Source organism: Kogia breviceps, chromosome 2 (assembly GCF_026419965.1).
Source record: "Kogia breviceps isolate mKogBre1 chromosome 2, mKogBre1 haplotype 1, whole genome shotgun sequence".
Classification (NCBI taxonomy): Eukaryota; Metazoa; Chordata; class Mammalia; order Artiodactyla; family Physeteridae; genus Kogia; species Kogia breviceps.
In genome coordinates, this window is record NC_081311.1 from 169,654,220 (window position 1) to 169,675,094 (window position 20,875).

General features: G+C 36.9%; 1 protein-coding gene across 3 annotated transcripts in view; it reads left to right on the plus strand.

Moving 5' to 3' along the window:
* The window catches only part of CYP20A1 (cytochrome P450 family 20 subfamily A member 1), a 67,884-nt gene that overhangs the window by 36,150 nt on the left and 10,859 nt on the right, over nucleotides 1-20,875 (plus strand). For 2 of the 3 annotated variants that reach the window (XM_059053453.2, XM_067026604.1), the window contains exons 6-11: nucleotides 852-930; nucleotides 4,636-4,751; nucleotides 5,588-5,642; nucleotides 8,338-8,458; nucleotides 12,839-12,950; nucleotides 14,348-14,412. In XM_059053453.2, the coding sequence (XP_058909436.1) occupies nucleotides 852-930; nucleotides 4,636-4,751; nucleotides 5,588-5,642; nucleotides 8,338-8,458; nucleotides 12,839-12,950; nucleotides 14,348-14,412 (548 nt within the window). Of the gene's footprint in view, nucleotides 1-851; nucleotides 931-4,635; nucleotides 4,752-5,587; nucleotides 5,643-8,337; nucleotides 8,459-12,838; nucleotides 12,951-14,347; nucleotides 14,413-19,359; nucleotides 20,591-20,875 lie in introns of those variants that run through there. The other variant, XM_067026602.1, reaches the window with a different exon arrangement.

A 20,875-nucleotide genomic window follows, 5' to 3' on the forward strand; every position in this document is an offset into this window, starting at 1 on the left:
TTAATTTTTTTTCTTTTTTTGTGGTACGGGGGCCTCTCATTGTTGTGGCCTCTTCCGTTGCGGAGCACAGGCTCCAGACGCACAGGCTCAGCAGCCATGGCTCACAGGCCTAGCCACTCCGCGGCATGTGGGATCTTCCCGGACCGGGGCACGAACCCGTGTCCCCTGCATCGGCAGGCGGACTCTCAACCACTGCACCACCAGGGAAGCCCAGTAGTTTAATTTTTTACATTTAAATAACATGAAAGGCATATCTTTGTAAGATAAGACTTGAGGACTCTTAACTCTATTAATAATTTTAAAAATATTTGGCATTGATTAATATGTGTTTTGTCCTTTCCCAGGTTCTTTCAGAACTTTTTTTAAGGGCTAATTGTCCAATTTTGAAATAATTGGAAGTCTATTCTGTTGTTTACACTCTATAAACCTTAGACTAATTTTTAACCTTTTTCTGGATCTCAGCCAAAGCTTATCAGTATTGCAGGTGAAGGAAAAATTTGGACTTCCCGATGAATTTTACTTATCCACTGGTGCCATTATAATAAAAAATTGAGAATTGACTCTACCGTAATGTTCTTTTCCTCCCTGTGCATATACTTCTTTGAAAGGAAGGAACTTTTGACTTTCTAATTATAATTAGTTTGGAAGTACTTTGAATGAAATTATTAAAATATATTTGTTCCCTGTCCTTAAAGACTATGGAGTAAATGATTATGCAGCCCACTTGAAAGGGAGAGTTTAATTAACAGTTCTGTTGGTGAGACAGAGGTTCCCCAGCTGTTAGCTTAGATTGCTTGATATTATTTGGGAAATTTACATATTAGGTAATAGATATGTTTTCCTATTTTCAGGTTTGGTCGGAGATTGGAAAAGGCTTTCTAGATGGATCACTTGATAAAAGTACAACTCGGAAAAAACAATATGAAGATGGTAAGTTTTACCACTATTAATTTTTCGTAAGGACTAAGGGAGATGTGCCCTAATTTTAATAGGGCTATGTCTGATTTATGAACTTATAGGTCATGTATAGTTTCTTCCTCTATGTTTTTTTCCTACATTTCCTATTGTGAAAGTTTTTCTTGAAAGAGAGGAAAAAGCAGTGAATTAGTAAATAAACTCTAGCACTCACTGCAGAATGAGGGTGCTGGAGAGCTGGTATAGCCTACAGGATTAATGGAAAGTGTCAGGGTACAATCCTGGGAAAGTAACTTAAAAATACATGTTAAGAGTCATAAATAATGAGTGAAATTATCTAAAATAAGAAAATATTCATGAATTTTTTTGTAGTGCTATTTCTACAAGTAGAAAACCAATAAAACCTAAATATCCAACAATATAGGAAATAATATCAACATGATAAATCTGTAAGAAATGTAGCAACATAAAAAAATTCTTGGCCATTATAACATTGAGTAAAGATATTTTCAAAACTATTTATCATTGGTTACAACTTTATAAAATCTACACAGAAAAATAGCAATTTTAGTTTAAGATGGCTCCTCAACCTGTGCTCCCCCTTTTTTCTTTTGTATTATATTTTCTGTCAGTAATTTAATGATTATAATCCTTTAATACCTTTATTCTGAGCTGCTGCAATTTCTGTTTTGGAAGTAAGCAGGGCAAATTAAAATACATAGGCTGCATTGGAATAATGGATTATTTTTCATGGATAATAGTATTGCTTTCCAAGATTCTCTTCCTTTATTCTTTCAACAAATATTTATTGAGGTCTCTACGTGCTAGGCACTATTCTATGTATGTATAGGAGACAAAAAATCCCTATCCTCGTGGGGCTTACCATTCTGGTGATTCCTTCAGTGTCCAGCATAAGTCAAGAAAAGCCAATTTAATGGACACGTTTTCTGCTATCTGGTAGTCTACCATTCTGACTATCTTGATGGATGCATTTGGATTAATTACCCTTAATTAAAAATGTATTTTACAAATATTGGTTTTAATTAATATACAAAGAAAATTAATAATTTATATTCTTTGATTCTAAATAAAAGTAGATTGTCTAGTATGATATGCTCCTTGAACTGTAACATGGGCATAGATCAAATTTGAGCTTTTATTGAAAATGATTATGTTTTGGTATTTATATGAGTGGGAACTCATGGCTGGGTCCCTTCTTCTTCTGTTTAAGTGAGTAATTCTCAAACTGGTCTGTACATTAGAATCACTTTGGGAACTTAGAACAAAACAAAAAATATTGAAGGTCAAGCCCCACCCTAAGTCAGTTTATTCAGAATATGGGATAGAGGTGCTTTGGATGTCAGATTTGGTTTTTTTTTTTTTTTTTTTTTTTTTTTTTATAAAAATGCTGGAATCTTTTCCTCCAGGTAAGGAATGATTACTACACTGCTTTTAGATGCCTGCAAAAATTCAGTAACACCAGATGCTACTATAGGTAGTATGGCTAATTAAGATTTAATGTACTTTTCTACTTCAACAAGTAAATGGGAGGAACTGCAGGGAATTGTTTTGTATTGCTAGGAAAATTATATAATGGTCAGAAAAGTGAAAATAAATTTCCATGAAAAACTCAAAAAAAAAAAAAAAAAAAAGCTCTCCAGATTATCCTCATGTACTTGTAGAATTGAGAATGTACAGCAGTAGTTCCCAAACTTTGCTACACACTGAATCTTTTAAACTTTTTTGAAGCTTGGCTTTTGCTCCTGAACATTGAGATTTAATTGGTATGAGGTGTGGTTTATATTTTATGATTTTTTTTTAAAAAAAGCTTCCTAGGTGATTGTAATGTAAGCAGAGTTTGTGAACCATTGCAGTACAGTGTTAACAGTTTCTCATTTTAATCACTAACGTGTTATTAGACTCCTTCAATTCTATAAATAATGAAGATCTAGAATATCCTGGTTTGTTTTCCGTCCTGGGGTCATGTCAGTGAACAAAACAAACAAAAATTCCTCTCCTTATGGCACCATATCTAGTGGGAAGAGGCAGATGAGAATCTGAATAAGTAAACTGAATAGTGTGTTAAAAGATGAAAGTTGCTATGGAGAAAATTAAATCAGGAAGGGGGATAGGAAGTGCTAGGGGTGGGGAGATTATTAGGAAAAGCCTCACCAAGATTAGGTGACTTGAGCAAACACTTGCAAGAGATAAGGAAACCAGTCCATGCAGATCATGTATATATCCACAGCAAGTAGTTGCAAAATCCTTGAGGTAGGATTCTTCCTGATATATTTGAGGTACATCAGGGAGCTGTGTGCCTGGAGTGAAATGGGTCAGAAGAAAAATAGAAGGAAATGAGACCAGAAAGACTGGGGGGATGGAACAGATTTTGTCTGGCTTAGGTATGACTAGGTTGCTATTATGAGATAGGAAGAAACCACTGGAAGATTTTGAGCAGAATTATGAATCTGAGTTGTATTTTTAAAGGTTCACTCTGGCTGCTGTCATAAAGGGGCTCAGAGCAGAAGCAGGGAGACTAATTAGGGGACTACTGCAATGAACCAGGCAAGAAAAATAATGTGGCTTGGACTAGGTGGCAGGTAGCAGAAAATATAAAAATTTTTTTAAAAGAGTAAGAGAGATTAATTCTGTATTTTGAAGATTAGAGCCACTGACATTTACTGCCAGATTAGATATGGGGTATAAGAGAGAAGGAGACACCAGAGTTTTAGGCCTGAGTAATTGGAAAATGAAATTAATAGGAAATAAGATGGGACAGACTGTAGAAAGATCCAGTTTTGAGGCGAAAGATCACGACTTCAGTTTTGGATATGTTTATGTTTAGTGTGCTTCAGACGTCGAAGTGGAGATGTTGCTTGTCAGATATATGAAACTGAAGTTCAGGGGAAAGAGATCCTAAGTGAAAATATAAATTAGGAAGTGTTCAGTACATAGATTGTATTTAAAGCTTTGAGAATGGTGATCACCAAGGTAATGAATATAAATAGAAAAAGAGGAGAGGTCCAAGAAAAGACATCCCTGACCTTGGGCATTCTGTCCTTAAGAAATTTTAGAGGTGAGAAGGAATCGACAAAGGATACTGAGAATGAGCTGGCAGTAAAGTGGGAGGAAAGTGTGGAGTTCAGGAGAGTATGGAATCCTAGGAGCCAAATGAAAAAGTGCTTCCTACAGAGTGAGTGACCAGCATCAGATGCTATGAAAGGTCAAGTAAGGTGGGGCCTGTGGATAATTTTCTTGATAGTTGGATTAATCTTCCAAGTATCAGAAATTTACTTTTCTGATTATTTCACATCTGTTTCAGTCTCTAAATGAGTGATGCCTGATTTGGGAGAACAGTGGAGTTAAGAGGACAGAATTTAGAAGGAAGGTGAATAGTACCAGGGGAGGGATACATGTGTAAAAGGCCTCTAAGGGGCTAGCATTGTTCTATTTCTCGATCTGGGTGTTTGCTTTACAGTTGTTTGTTAAATTGTGCGTGTATATTTTATGCACTTTTTGGGGTATGTGTTAAATTTAGCAGAAAGAAGAAAAGTAAGTAGATGAGTTTAAACATAAATTAGCTTTTAAAGCATTATTGGTTACTACTTTTAACTTTGAAAGTTTTATTCTGCACATAGGAACATTGTAGAGATACAGAAAAATGTTCAATCCTCACAAATGCTTATATTCTAAACTTTTTTTTTGTTTTTCTTCTCTAAGCCCTTATGCAACTGGAATCTATTTTAAAGAAAATCATAAAAGAACGAAAAGGAAGGAACTTCAGTGAACATATTTTCATTGACTCCTTAGTACAGGGGGACCTTAATGACCAACAGGTGATGTAATTGTTAAATGTTTATGAAACAAAAGATAATCAGACATCTATGGAGTGTGCTTTTTATCCACTTTAACCCAGATGCCCTCCTAGAATTCAATGGCTTTTTTCTTTTTTATTGTACATCATCCATAAATAGTATTTAGTATTTAGTCTCCTGTTATTTAGTTATTTGAAGCAGCTATATAGTATTTAATATTTGAGTAAGCAAATATTGAACCAAAGTTCTCTGACTGTAAAAGAAGAGGACTTGGATAAGCCTGTACTGACTAAGCTGCTTTGCCTACATGACCAGGTGTGGCAGCTTGGCTTGTTCCCAGTGTGTGTCTGTCACCCCAGCACATCACTGGGACATGGTGTGTTTGTGGTATTGTCAGGCAAAGGACAGGAGTGGAGCTGTTACTGCCACACCTGCCTGTTCAATGTGGGAATCTTCTGCCCTACTCTATGCATGCAAGTCCTCATAGACAAAATCGGTTTTCTGGGTGTGTGTGGGTACAGAAATTATTTCAGGATCCAGGACAGTGGCAGGCTCTTCACTGTTCCTGAGTCTTCATTGCTGCTCTAGGCCAAGCTAGAATGATAGCACTGAACCAGTTTGTTTGATATATCATGAGCCAGTAATATTACTGGGTAAGTGTTCACTCTATCAAAAATGCAATGCAGTGTTTCAGTTGGTTTTTTCATTATATAGATTTTATTTAAATGAAAACCTCATAAAGAAATAACATGTTTTCCCTTTCCTTAACTCCCATTTTGTATTCTAGGTGATTTTACTAGGGCCTAATATAGGCCACCTTACATTTCACATTTTCTAAACTTAGTTTTGTTTCCTAGATCCTAGAAGACAGTATGATATTTTCTCTGGCCAGTTGCATAATAACCGCAAAATGTAAGTATAAATTGATTTCTATTTGAGATAGGTTATAAAATATACAAGGATAAAGCTTTTCTAAAATAAAGGAAACACTGTTTGCAAGACCTCTGTATAATTTCCCTTTGTTCTTCTTTTTTTATTCTTGTTTGAAAGGCTTGATTCACACAGGCACCTTTTTTTCTTTTTTTTTTTAACCCCAGATGCTCTGTGCCACCTCTGAACATTGCCATAAATTTCTTGACACAGTTTATAGATTGTGAATTCTAGTTAGTGCCTTTAAAATGAACTGGTATTGACACCTTTCCAGCCAGAGCTGTGAGCTTTTCAATTTCCTGCTGTGGCTTTTCACTTTGTCTTCAATCTAGTCTGCTATTATTAAGACCTACCAACAGAGGATATAGGCCACAGAAATCATGATTTAAAAAGAACTCTTCTCCTGGTGGAATTGAAGGTGATTATTATTTAAAATTCTAAAATGGGTGATATATTTCTAGTTTCCTTACTGGTTTTTAGTTTATCAGACTACCATTTGTTTATACAGTATTTGTAAAAATTTGTATATCCATAAAAATATACTGACATAAAATGCTAAAGGAGGTATTAAAACATCAGTTTAAAATCTAAAGAATTTATGTTAACTTGAAGGATTTCATTCACAACTCTGTTTAAGAAAATTTAAAAAAGGATGAGTATAAATGTAAACTTCTGTATTTCTTCTTTGTAAAATTTTTGATATCTAGACATGTCCAGATAGTATAGATTAAATGGAATTTAGGTAAGCATGTGTCAAAAATAATGTATCAAACCTTTTAAATACTTGTTTAAAAATTTATTACATTAAAATATATCTTTGCTGAAGACCTTCAAAAAATCTGAATCAGTTATACTCTGGGTACCATAAAAAGTGACCATTTCCAAGGTTGATTTAATATCTTAATCTTTTTTGCAGTTTTTAGGGGGAATTTTCAGAGTATTGCTATTTCTTTGCATGTGGGTTGGTTATTTTTTAAGGCACCTCTGAAATTTTGAGAGTCAAGATCGGCAGGAAACCTTAATTAAAGCCCCTCCTCTTCGACTTAGCAAGTCTTAGTCTAGAGCAAGATACTGAACTCTGCATTTCTTTCCTTTTCTAAAATAAGGGTGACCTCCAAGGTATCTTTCAACTGTAAAATGGTGTCTTGGTTCAATAGTATAATTAAATAACATTAAGTGACTTAAAATCCCATTTTAAAGCTATCCCCTCTGTCATACTCTTTAATAGAGTCGTACAAAAGAACCAATGTTTGAGGTTATTAAGCGTATACAGTTAAATTAATTTTAAGTGATAATCTAGTCAATCAGTGTATATGAGTGCCTACTGTATGCAAATCCTTGTGCTAAATCTTTCAATATTATATATTACTACATACTGTTTTAAAATTGCATACATGTACATATTGTACACTGTCCATGTAAGTTTTCATATCACTTGTGAAATAGAAATTCTGCAGTTAACTCAAAAGCCATAATAAAGAAACATATGTAGGAAAAAGTTAAGGTCCACTACTCCTATGCATTTTATGAACTCTGGGTGTGAGTAAATTATCAAAATAATTGAGCATGAGGTAGCTGTTGATTTTATTGATAATATTTAGTGCAGAAAGTGAATTATGTATTTTCTATGCATTGGAATTGGATAAGTGACTTAGGCGAACATTTAAAAAAATTAACTTTGAGATAAATTTAAGCCAGCCCTTTAGCTCAGGAAAGAGATAATAAGCAGAAGTAGAAATTATTAAATGCATTTTAAGAAGTACTTGACATAGAAAAAGTAGAGCTGTACATAGAGTCATATCAAGCATAATCTAGGGAAAGAGATGTTATGTGTCTGGATGGTTCCATTTGAACAGTTGTAATCCCAGTGGATTCCTAAAGGGAATATAACTACTCTGTTTCCTCTGTTTTATGTTCATCATGTAATTAACTCGCTTACCTTTTGATTTCTCCAGTGATTATAATCCATAGTCATTTTAAGCAAAAGTAAGCCATAAGCTAGTGATCTTCCAGTGTTGGTGTTCATCAAAATAATTGTGGTATTTGTTAGAAATATAGATCCCTGGACCACACCCTAAACCAACTGAGTCAGGATCTGTGGATGGTGGGGTTGTGCCATCAGCCACCTCCCAGAAGAGTTTTGAGAACCACTGTCCTAAGCAATAATCAGTCTCAGTTCTTGAACCAGTGTATCTACCTTTACAAGTAAAAATATAGAGTAATGATTTGTAGGTAAATCTCCTGCTACTTTGATTTGTATGAATCATTTAATTAAAGCTCCTGAGGAAATTGATAAATCAGTTTTTTGATTTTACAAGGTCGATTGAACCAAACAGTTCATCACAGTTATCAACATTTAACACCTCCCCAGATGTGGAGTTTATTTATTATCATTACTATTTTATCTAAGGTAAAATGTATTAAGTGCCTTTGATTACTTGCCAGTTTTAAGAAAGAAATCTAGATTTCACTATCTCTTTTTGGGAATATTCTGTAAATATTCATGTTCTGTTCAGTGAAGTACAAATCTTGTGAACAATCTTGTTTTATCTTTTGGTAGCATTTATGTATCTTCTATATCAGAAAAAAAGGACAATACCAAAAAATAATAAATTTGTTTCTTATTCTGCACCCAAACTATGAATTAGCTGCTTTATTAATATAAATTTTCGCTTAGTGTGCACCTGGGCAGTCTGTTTTTTAACCACCTATGAAGAAGTTCAGAAAAAACTATATGAAGAGATAGACCAAGTTTTTGGGAAGGGACCTGTAACTCCAGAGAAAATTGAGGAGCTCAGGTAAGAACACAATAAAAGGAAAGAGGAGATCATTAACGGGTAAATTTGAATTGGTTTATCTAATTTAAAGCTAATGCTAATATCTAGGAAAGCTGTATATTTTTACAGGACTTAAAGTATTTACATACAGATTATAATGGATAACTTAACTTGCTTTTTAAAATCTTAAGGTACTTTTGGGAAACCTTTACATGAGCCTGTGTAAAATAGTATCAGTGATATCTAATAAGTGGAACATCCACACCTTGTTGGTACAAATGCAGAATGGTACAGTTCTGTTAGAAAACAATGTGGCAGGATCTCATGAAGTTAAACATACCATATGACCCAGCAGTTCTCCTAGGCATTTACCCGAGAGAAATGAAAACATATGTCCACACAGAGACCTGTATGCAAACAATTATAGTAATAGTGTTTATAATAGCAAAAACTGGAAGTAGTCCAAATGTTCATCAACTGGTAAATTGTGTTATAGCCATACAAGGAAATGTTACCAAGTAATGAAAAGTAACACAATATCAATACACACAACAACACAGATAAATCTCTTTATGCTAAGTAAAAAAAAAAAAAAATCTGCTAAGTAAAAAAAAAAATCAAACACAAAAACTGCTTACAATACGTTTCATTTAGGTGAAATTCTAGAAAAAGCAAAACTATTGTGATAGAAAGTAGATCAGTGGTTGTCTGGGGCCAGAAATGGGGAGGGGATCAATTACAAAGGAGCATGAGGAAAGTTTTTTAGGGTGAGGGAAATGCTCTATATCTTTCTTGTGGTTGTGTTCACACAATTATATACAATTACTAAAATTCATCAAACTGTACAGGTAAAATAGATACTTTTTTATATGTAAGTGATACCTTAATTTAGAAGATTTTTTAGAATAGCAGCTGTGACTTCTTAGGGGGTTGGAAGTCTGAGACTGGGTAGCAAGCAACCTTACCTTGGATCATCTTTCAACTATAGAAAAGAAGATAAGGATACAGCCATTAGAAAGAACTCGAAGCTATGGGTTTCACAGGGAGACTTTTGTTACCAATTCTTTAAAATGTAGGAAGCTTTATTTATTACAATTTTAAAAGTAATACATACTTGTTTTTTAAAATTTATATTTTATTTTTTAACATCTTTATTGGAGTATAATTGCTTTACAGTGGTGTGTTAGTTTCTGCTTTATAACAAAGTCAATTAGCTATATATATATATATATATATATATATATATATATATATCCCCATATCGCTTCCCTCTTACATCTCCCTCCCTCCCACATACTTGTTTTTTGAAGTTTTTATAATACAGAAGTGTATTAAGTAGAAGGTGACCGTCCTTTGTAACAGAGATAATAATTGTTAACTATCTGTATTGTTTTTCCAGACTTTTTCTATGCATATATATATATATATATATATATATGTATTTAACACAAAAAAATTAAAACCATTTAAAAATACAAAACATGTAACTCTTCTGTAAATTGCATTTTTTCCTCTAAGTGTGCTGTGGACAGCGTTCCTATACGTAGTAACTCCACATCCAACCAGTGACTAAGTTCTGTTGATTTTACTTTCCAAACAACATTTAGTTGGAAGTTTAGTTTTAGTTCTTTCCATTGCCTCCGCTGCATAGAGCACCATCAACTTGTCTGGGATATTTCAACAGCCTTGGATTTGCTTCCCTCTGTGCGTTCTCCAGATTGCTGTTGGAGCCTGTGACTATACACTGTAATTGCTTCAGCTACTTTAAAAATACACATAACCTGTGACCAATCCCAAACCAACAATCTCTGGGCATCAGAAATTTTTAGAAGCTTCTCAGGTGATTCTAATGTGTAGCCAAAGTTGAGAATCACTGTGCTAGTCATCTTTCTATATCTGGGGAGTCATATCTGATCAGACTCCCGGACTAAACATCCTTCAGTGACTTCTGGTTGCGCTTAAGATAAAATTTAAACTCACCAGCTTAGCTTATAAGGCATTTGAGGAGCTAGGCCTTGCATTCCTCTCCCACCTTATCTCATTACTTGTGTCTCTTCATACCCTTGGATTCAGCTGTACTGAAATTCTTTTGTTTCTTCAAATGTAGAGCACTCTTTTTTATCTTCTCGCTTTTGTCGAGATTCTCTCTTCCTCCCTCCTCTAGCTAACTCCAGATTTTTCTGCAGGTCTCAGCCTAAATGTTTATTTCTCTGCAAAGTCCTTTTTCTAGTTAGGTGCTCTTGCCATGTGTTCCCTAACACCCTGAACTTCCTTTATCATAACAGTTACTGTGCCCCCTTTTTTTTTTTTTTTACTTCTTTTACTTACCTTTTATGGCCAGAGAGGAAATAGAGGTTAAAGAGAGGCTGGAGAGAACTATTATAAAATTCTAATTAATATCATCAGATAATTTGCGAGCTATTGCATTCACTGAAACCAGAACAGATGTCAATAAAAAGAACAATCAGAGAAATTTCTGGAATGGAGCAGCTCCACTAGTAATTTCAAAGCCTTCCTGACTATAACACCCTAAATAAGAAGCTGTGTTTCTAGGAATACACTCAACTGGTTGTGTAGAACAGCCATGTTAAACTAAGCTGAGGAGATCTGACATTGACTTCTTTGCCATCCATCTTTTTAATCAACTTTATTGAAGTATAATTTACATATGATAAACTACATTTGTTTTATACTGTGCCTTTTTCTTTTTTGTATTTACGTTTTTAATATACTGTGCTTTTTTTTTTTTTTTGTGGTACGCGGGCGTCTCACTGTTGTGGCCTCTTCTGTTGCGGAGCACAGGCTCCGGACGCGCAGGCTCAGGGGCCATGGCTCACGGGTCCAGCTGCTCCGCAGCATGTGGGATCTTCCCGGACTGGGGCATGAACCCGTGTCCCCTGCATCAGCAGGTGGACTCTCAACCACTGCGCCACCAGGGAAGCCCTATACTGTGCCTTTTTAATTGTTCATTCTTTTTTTTTTTTTTTTTTTTTTTAATTGTTCATTCTTGATGTCCCTTCCTCCGTCCCTTCCCCTGCCAAGTAGACTTTGAAATTCTTTGAGGGTATCTGTCTTGTTCACTGTTGTAGCTCAATATCTAATGCAGTGCTTCTAATGTAGTAGGTACCGCAAAAGTATTTGTTCAGAGAGGAAAGGATGTTTCCTCTTGTTTTTGTTACCTTTAGAAATTACAGAAATCAGCATTCCTATGCTTACATCTTTGCTGATATTTCTGATAATTTCTATTAATAAGGTTCAACTGGCATTTACTGTGGATCCAACTCGTTATTTTTAATGGATGCATAGTATTGCATTGTATGAGATAATTATTTAAGAGTATACGCAATAGTGTAGTGTTTACTATTAGGGGCTATGGAGTAACAGACTTGGGTTTGAATCCTACCAATACCACTTACCTGCTGTGCACTTTTAAACCATTGCCTCATTTAAAAAATCTTTAAAATTAAAAAATAATAGCATCCATGAGTTTCTTATAAGGATTAAATGAGACACTGCATAGAAAGTATTTAACAGAACTGGCTCATAACAAGATTTCAATGCATTTTAGCTTTTATTCTCATTGGGAGTCACACTTCATATTTTCATATATATTGCCAAGTTATCCTTCAGAAAGGTTGTACCAATTTATACTTCCACCAGCTGAATATGAATGTCCTTTTCCTTATTTTTTGTTAGTGTTTGTCTGTGACATTACTCTTGTTCATCTTTGCTAATCTGGCAGGTAAACAAAATTTGCTTTGATTGGCAATCTTTCCATTGTTAATGAGGTTGAGTATCATTTCTTAGGTTTCCAGGCCATTTGCATTTTTTCTTTTTTTTGTGGATTGCTTTTTTATATTTTCTGTCCATATTTCTATTGGGGTGTTTGATCATTTTAATTATGAATTTTTAAAGAGCTTTGATGCATTAAGGATATATTTACTGTAAATATTTTTCCTACTTAGCTTTTAGTTTTACTTATGATGATTGCAAGTATGAAAAAAAAACTTCCATAGTCATATCATTCAATATTTTTGTTTTTCTTTATGGTATCCTTCATTGTTTCAGTATTTTTATAATTTTTAAGTAGAAAACTCTTATTAAAATTTTTATTAAATCCTTTGTTAAAAATAAAAGATGTTTCTACTTAAAAATTTTAAAAATATTGTTTCAAGTTTTCTTCTGGTACTTTTAAAGTTGTTTTTATTTGTTTAAATCCTTACTTACCCAGACTTTATATACCTCTAATATATAATGTATTTTAAGCAAATAAGAATTATGATATGACTGTTTCAAATTAGGAAGGTTATGAAAATTGTTGGATGACACTTTAAAATGTATATACATTTCAAACTGCCTCTCCCAAAATAAAGACCTTCAAAAGAAAATTTTTTTAAACAGGTATTGTCGGCAAGTACTTTGTGAAACTGTTCGGACTGCCAGACTGACCCCAGTTTCTGCCCGGCTTCAAGATATTGAAGGAAAGATTGACAAATTTATCATTCCTAGGGAGGTAGGAAACATTTGGTATACTTAACCCATTCAGTTAATTCTTTTCAACTCTGTTAGTGTGTGTTTTTAAATTTTATTGTTTAAAGTGTCCAATAAGTGTTGCCTATTGTTAAATCAAAGACAAGTGTTTTAAATGACAAAATAATATGTGCTTGTTTTAAAGTTCAAACAATATAAAAGTAAGGCTCCTTTCTCCACAGGTACTACTGTGACTAGTTTAGTGTTTATTTTGTAGGTCTTTTTCTGTATATGTGTATTCCTCTGTGTGTGTATATACATGTATACGTATGTATTCTAAAAACCAAATTCATATGTGAAAGAGTACTCTTTATATATTCTTTAATTTTCTTCTTTTATTGAGTGTACCATGGCAATTGATACAACTGGCACTTACTATGGATCCAACTCATTATTTTTTTTTTTTTTTTTTTTTTTTTTTTTTTGTGGTACGCGGGCCTCTCACTGTTGTGGCCTCTCCCGTTGCGGGGCACAGGCTCCGGACGCGCAGGCTCAGCGGCCATGGCTCACGGGCCCAGCCGCTCCGCGGCATGTGGGATCTTCCCGTACCGGGGCACGAACCCGTATCCCCTGCATCGGCAGGCGGATTCTCAACCACTGCGCCACCAGGGAAGCCCAAACTCATTATTTTTAATGGGTGCATAGTATTGCATTGCATGAATGTACCATAATTTATTTAAGCAGTCCCCATTGATGGAAATTTAGATTGATGTTAATTTTTTTCATTATTACAAATTGTATACTTGTACTGGTATTGGGAGAGCCTTAGAAAAGGAGTTTTGGGACCAAACAGCACATGTGTATACAATTTTAATTGCTCTCTAGGGCAGTTTATACTTTGGGCAACAGTGTATGAAAATGCTTTCCCTCTCCATATTCTTACCACATCTGGATTTATGAATCTTACATGAAAAATTGTCTCTTAATTTGCTTTCCCCTGATTATTGGAGAGATTGAACAGCTTTTCATATATATATTAACAGTTTGTATTTCCTTTAAATTCTTTCTAGTGAGTTTATATGTCTTTTTGTATATTATACATATTAATTCTGTCACTTATATGGCAAATTTTTTTTCCTGTCTGTTATTTATCTTCTCCTTGTTTTATGGTGTGTTTTTTGTTTTATTGTTACTGGATACAGGTTTTAAATTTTCATATAGTGAAGTCTGTTATTCCTTTATGGCTTCGATATTTTGTGACATGCTCATCCTACCCGCTATGAGATCACCAAAATAATGGCCTGTGTTTTCTTCTATTATTTTATATTTTTATTTTGTATTGACTATCTATATTAAAAGAGCATTTAGATAAGTTGGCTTTCTGGGCAGCATTTTGTCTCTGTTAGACCTTGAATAACTAGAGTAATTTCTTTTTTGCAGACCCTTGTCCTTTATGCCCTTGGAGTGGTGCTTCAGGATCCCAGTACTTGGCCATCACCATACAAGTATGAAATTTCTGTCATTGTCTTTGCAATTGATTTTTTATGTGTTTGCATGTTTTGTGTTCCTTTTTAAGTTTTGAGGAGAAAATTCAATATGTAACAAGCATATAACAAAAGAAAGCCACTGTCTTCCCTGTGTATCTTCTGCTCACTGCTTTTTCTTTCATGAGTCTACTCTCTGGTACCTGTTGTCTCTCCTATTACCACTTCTATCCTAAGATCTATTTAATTACTTAATCTCTACAATTATTCTTTAATTTCAATGGTATTTTGGAGTTCTTTTACTAATAAGTGGGTATTTTTAAATTAATTACTTAATTTTATTTTTGGCTGTGTTGGGTCTTTGGTGCTTCACGTGGGCTTTCTCTAGTTGTGGCGAGTGGGGGCTACTCTTTGTTCTGGTGCACGGGCTTCTCATTACAATGGTTTCTCTTTTTGCGGAGCACAGGTTCTAGGCATGTGGGCTTCAGTAGTTGTGACATGTGGGCTTCAGTAGTTGTGGCATGTGAGCTCAGTAGTTGTGGCTCACGGGCTTTAGAGTTCAGGCTCAGGAGTTGTGGCGCACAGGCTTAGTTGCTCCGCAGCATGTGGGATCTTCCCGTACCAGGCCTCAAACCCATGTGCCCTGCAATGGCAGGAGAAGTCTCAACCACTGCACCACCAGGGAAGCCCTGGTAAGTGGGTATTGGTTGTGCAGTTTCTTTGTTTTCCTTCTTTTGGTCTCAATTATTAAGCTCTTTAGTTGAATGCAGAAAATAGGTGTTCTGTGTATATTGTTATGTGTGAGAATAGCAAGGGAGGGAAAAGGTGAAGAATAAAGCTGATATTGTTTGCCTCCTAGGTAGGCATCTGGTAAGTCCACCTTAAAGAAATGGGTTAAGATTTACTGCCCTGGAAGAAGGTTATATGTTGAGTTGATTGGGACTAAGAGCTGTGTGAAACGCAGGGGACAGAGTTGATGGCATGGTTGAAGTAGTAGAAAAACCTACTTCTGGAATATAAGGATGGGACATTTTAAGTGTTCCTATCATTTTAGTTTTTAATATTATAATGACATTAAAGGGGAATCTGTTAATAAATGAAATAGCAGTCCTTCAAAATCTTCTGTAAAAATTAAGTAAATTTTATATTACAAGGGGCTTTTGTAGCAAAATTAAAGATATACATTGGTTTAAAAAAGTATGCTTATAATTATAAAACATTAAAATTTCAAATTTTAAAACCTTAAAAAAATTTCACGTGGAAAAATGCCAAGTTTTTGATAAACTTTAGGTGTAATGAGAAAAGCATAAGAACTTTGCTGGAACTTTTGACACTATTCCTATCCTCAGAGCACTCAGAGAATCTAGATTACAGATTGAAAATACTGAAAGGAATATATGCTAAAGTGTGGAAATCATTTTTATGAATCAAATGCAGTCAAACTTAAGAAATGTTATTAATAATGTTGTATACCAAGGAGAAGCTTTCTTAGGTTGTGCAGCTCATCACCCATCCCTTGTGAAAAGTCCAGAGATTCATTTGTGTCAGCACCTTGAGAGGATCCTTGAGAGACTAATTCACAGTAGCAAAAATGTTCGTAGACTGAGATAGACCCTGTAGAGAGAACTGATTAATTACAGTTTAGATATGTGTCACACAGAAGAAGATAAAGAGGTTGACTTTTTTCACTGTATTTAATGCTCTTGAGTTCAACAAAGGATGTTGCATAACTTTTTACGGCTGAGTAGTATTTGATCCTATGGATGTGCAGGGTTTGTTCAACTTTAACCCACTGAAGGACATTTGGTTTGTTTGCAATATTTTGCTTTTATGAATAAAGCTGTTATAAACATCTGAGTACAAGTTTTGTGTGAACATAGGGTTTCATTTTTTAGGATAAATGCCCAAGAGTACAATTGCTGGGTTATGTGGTTAGTGCATATTTAATTTTGCAAGAAACTGCCAGGCTATTTTTCTCAGATTCTTAGCAGCAGTGTTTTGAGATATCCAGCTTCTCTGCAGCCTCAATAGCATTAACTATTGTCACTATTTTTTATTTTAATTGTTCTAATAAGTATGTGGTGATATTTCATTGTGGTTTTTATAAGTTTTTTTTGAGTGAGTAGCTGACATTACCTTATTCTCCCTATAGAAAAATGTCTAGATATGATTTATTTACAGAAATAAATGCATGGAAATACATTATTACTGTTATTGTATTAGCAGTATCTCAGAGGAAGAAACCCTGGGTCAAATTCTATGATTTAAATGGATCATAATGTAAATATTACTCTATACCAAATAATGAAATATTATCAACTTTAAAAAACCAGACTGAAATAGAATTCTCAACGGAAAAGAATGAAGACAGGACTTCCCTGGTGGCACAGTGGTTAAGAATCCACCTGCCAATGCAGGGGGCATGGGTTTGATCCCTCCAGGAAGATCCCACATGCCATGGAGCAACTAAGCCTGTGTGCCACAACTACTGAGCCTGTGCTCTAGAGCCCGCGAGCCACAACTACTGAAGCCACGTGCTGCAACTACTGAAGCCTGTGTGCCTAGAGCCCATGCTCCGCAACAAGAGAAGCCACTGCAATGAGAAGCCCGCACACTGCAATGGAGAGTAGCTGCCACTCGCTGCAAGTAGAGAAAGCCCACGTGCAGCAACGAAGACCGAATGCAGCCAAAAATAAATAAATAAAAATTTTTTTTAAAAAAGAATGAAGACAAACATTCAAAACCTCAGTATGGACTGGGACCAAAATAGTGACATAGCAGGCTTCTGAATTTCCTTCCTCACACAGATGCATTGAATGTACAGCTTACACATGAAGCAGTTCCCTCTGAGAAAAATCCAGGAGCTAGCTGAGTGACTCCTACACATTGGGCAAATGAGAAAATACCCACATTGAAACAGGTAGGAAAGACTGAGACACATTCTTGCCATAAAGCCCACCCCCAGCCCAGTGCCATACAGTCAGGAGGGAACCCCCAAGTCTCAGCTTCTCCTTGAGGATTGAAGGCTTTGGACCACACATTTAGTGCCCTGGCTTTAAAGACTCCCACATGAGGAGTGGGCTCCTAAAACATCTACCTCCGAAAGCCATCTGGGCCTGGCATTCATGAGTCCCACGAGACTGTAGCAAACAAAGAAGCAGTTTTTTTTTTTTTGCGATACGCGGGCCTCTCACTGTTGTGGCCTCTCCCGTTGCGGAGCACAGGCTCCGGACATGCAGGCTCAGCAGCCATGGCTCACGGGCCCAGCCGCTCCGCGGCACGCGGGATCCTCCCGGACCGGGACACGAACCTGTATCCCCTGCATCGGCAGGCGGACTCTCAACCACTGCGCCACCAGGGAAGCCCTAATTTTTAATTAATTTATTTATTTTTGGCTGCGTTGGGGTCTTCGTTGCTGCATGCGGGCTTTTCTCTAATTATGTCGAGGAAGGGCTGCTCTTCCTTGTTGTGCATGAGCTTCTCATTGCAGTGGCTTCTCTTGTTGAGGAGCATGGGCTCTAGGTGCGCGGGTGTCAGTAGTTGCGGCACAGGGGCCCTAGAGCACGTGGGCTTCAGTAGTTGTGGCTCAAGGGCTGTAGGGTACAGGCTTGGTAGTTGTGGCACATGGGCTTAGTTGCTCTGCAGCATGTGGGATCTGCCCGGACCGGGGCACGAACCTGTATCCCCTGCATCGGCAGGCGGACTCTCAACCACTGCACCACCAGGGAAGCCCTAAGAAGCAGTTCTTAATGGGAGCATAGTGTGAGCACAAGCATTCATCATAGCTGTCCCCATAGGGCTCAGCATAGAGGGAACAGGAAAAAATGCCTGTCTCCCAGTCTTTCTCTGAAGGAGGTTGACTACATACTTTACAAGCTGCTGCCTGAAGGTCTAGCTTCTAACTGGCAGGCGTCTGGGTATACTGGCTGTGATCCTCCCCGGAGCCTGTGGGAGTCAGTGGACACACCCCCAACCTTATCCTTCTGGTTCACTCCAATAATAAAACCAAGTTGCCAGTGTCTTCCTTGCACAGACATCTAGTGTCCCAGCTTTTTTTTTTTTTGTGGTACGCAGGCCTCTCCCGTTGCAGAGCACAGGCTCCCGATGTGCAGGCTCAGCGGCCACAGCTCACGTGACCAGCCGCTCCGCGGCATGTGGGATCTTCTCACACTGGGGCACGAACCCATGTCCCCTGCATCGGCAGGCGGACTCTCAACCACTGCGCCACCAGGGAAGCCCGAGTGTCCCAGCTTTTATGGCTGCCATGTGAGGGAGGGATATGCCCTAAACCTCATAGCTCTGATAGCTAGTACGTCTTGCATTCATAAGTCCTATGGGACTATAGGAAACAAAGAAGCATATGTTAATGGGCATGGAGGTATTTGTGGTTAGCCCCCACCTTTCAGTGCAGAGGGAGCAGGCAAAAATGCCCATCTCCCAGTCTTTCTCTGGAAGGAGTTTGACTATATACCTCACAAGCTGTTGGCTGAGGGTCTGGCTTCTAATTACCACCATCTAGGTGTTGACTGATTGTGATCTTCCAGACCCCAGAAGAGCTGATGGGTACTTTCCTCACCTTCTCCCCTCAACTTTACTCCAACAATAAATCCAGCTTGCAAGTATCTCCCAGGAAGGAGCTTGTCCACACATCTAGCAGTCCAGCTTTTATATCTGCCACCCAAGGGACAGGCCCCCATCACCCAGCTGTGATAGCTTATGGGACTTGCATTTACAAGTTCCACAAGATTATAGTAAAGAAACAAACAATTTTTAAATGGGTGCAGGAACACCCCCTGTGGCTGTACACCCAGGCTCAGCACAGAGGGAGCAGATAAAAATGTCCATCTCCCAGTTTCTCCTTGGAAGCAGTTTGACTACATACATCCTTACCTGTTGCCTGGCAGTCCATCTTCTAATCAGCATTTGTATAGGTGCTGACTGTGATCCTCTCCTTTTGGACACTGACAGGTCATGACATATGCTCAACTACTGGGAGCAACTGTGAACAAAGACAGCAGGTTGGACAATCACAGAAGTTTAAGAGGCAACCAGGAAGGCAGGCTGGGCTAATTAATGAGCTTCATCTCCTACACAAGACTGTGACAGCAGTCTATTTTATTAGATAGAATAGTCTGCTATAAGGTGGTGACACTGGAGAAAGACTGGAACAGCCATTGCTGGTTTTCCATGAAAAGCCATATGTCAAGGAATGTGGGCAAACATAGGAAGCTGGAACACACAAGGAAATGATTTCTACTCTAGAACCTCCAGAAAGAAGTGCAGCCCTGCTGACACCTTCATATTAGCCCGAGTGAAGAAGGAGCCCCCCAGGAAGGAATTCTGGAACATATGCCCTTGGATCCTGACAGTGAGGCTTATGAAATACCTTCTGAGGAACAATATCAGGACTACGAACCTTAAACCTAAGAAAAATCTTTGCTTCCAGTTTCCTGAGATCTGCCGACAGATGTTCCATCCTGTACAAGTGCTCAGTTCCAAGGTGCCCAGTAATGACATTTTCTCCAAGTTTTCACAGTGCATTATAAAGTAGAAGAATGTTTTATCTGATATAAAGAAACCAACACAAGGAGTCATGGAAAATGTAGAAACAGGGGACTATGTTCCAAACAAAAGAGCAAGATAAATTTCCAGAAACATCTTAATGAAATGGAGATAAGTGATGTACCTAATAAAACAATTCAATATAATGGTCATAAAGATTGTTCACGAAGGTCAGGAGAGCAATGCATGAACAAAATGATAATTTCATTGAAGAGATAGAAAATATAAAAATGTACCAAACAGAAATCACAGAGCTTAAGAATATAGTAACTGAATTGAAAAATTCATTACAGGGGTTTAACAGCAGATAAGATGAAGCAGAAGACAGGATCAGCAGATTTAAAGGCAGGGCAGTGGAATTCATCAGAGGAGCAAAAAGAAAAATGAAGAAGAGTGAAGATAGCTTAAGGGACTTATGGGATATCATCAGGTAGTCCAATATACACATTATAGATGTCCAAGAAAGAAGAGAGAAAGAAAGGGACAAAGAAAGTATATTCAAAGAAATAATGGCTGAAAACTTCCCTACCTGGGAAAAGAAACAGATATCCAGATCCAGGAAGCCCAAAGAGTACCAAAAAAGATGAATCCAAAGAGACACACACTGACATACATCATAATTAAATTGTCAGAAGTTAAAGACAAAGAGGGAATTTTAAAAGAAGCAGGAGAGAAGCAACATGTTATGTACAAGGGAACCCACATAAGATGCTCAGCAGAGTTTTCAACAGAAACCTTGCAGGCCAGAAGGGAGTGGGCTGATATATTCAGAGTGCTGAAAGAAAAAAATTGCCAATCAAGAATACACTATCTGGCAAAATTGTCCTTCAGAATTGAAGGAGAGGTAAAGAGTCTCCTAGACAAACAAAAGCTGAAATGTTAAAGGGAATTATTCAAGCTGAAATGAAAGGATGCTAATTAG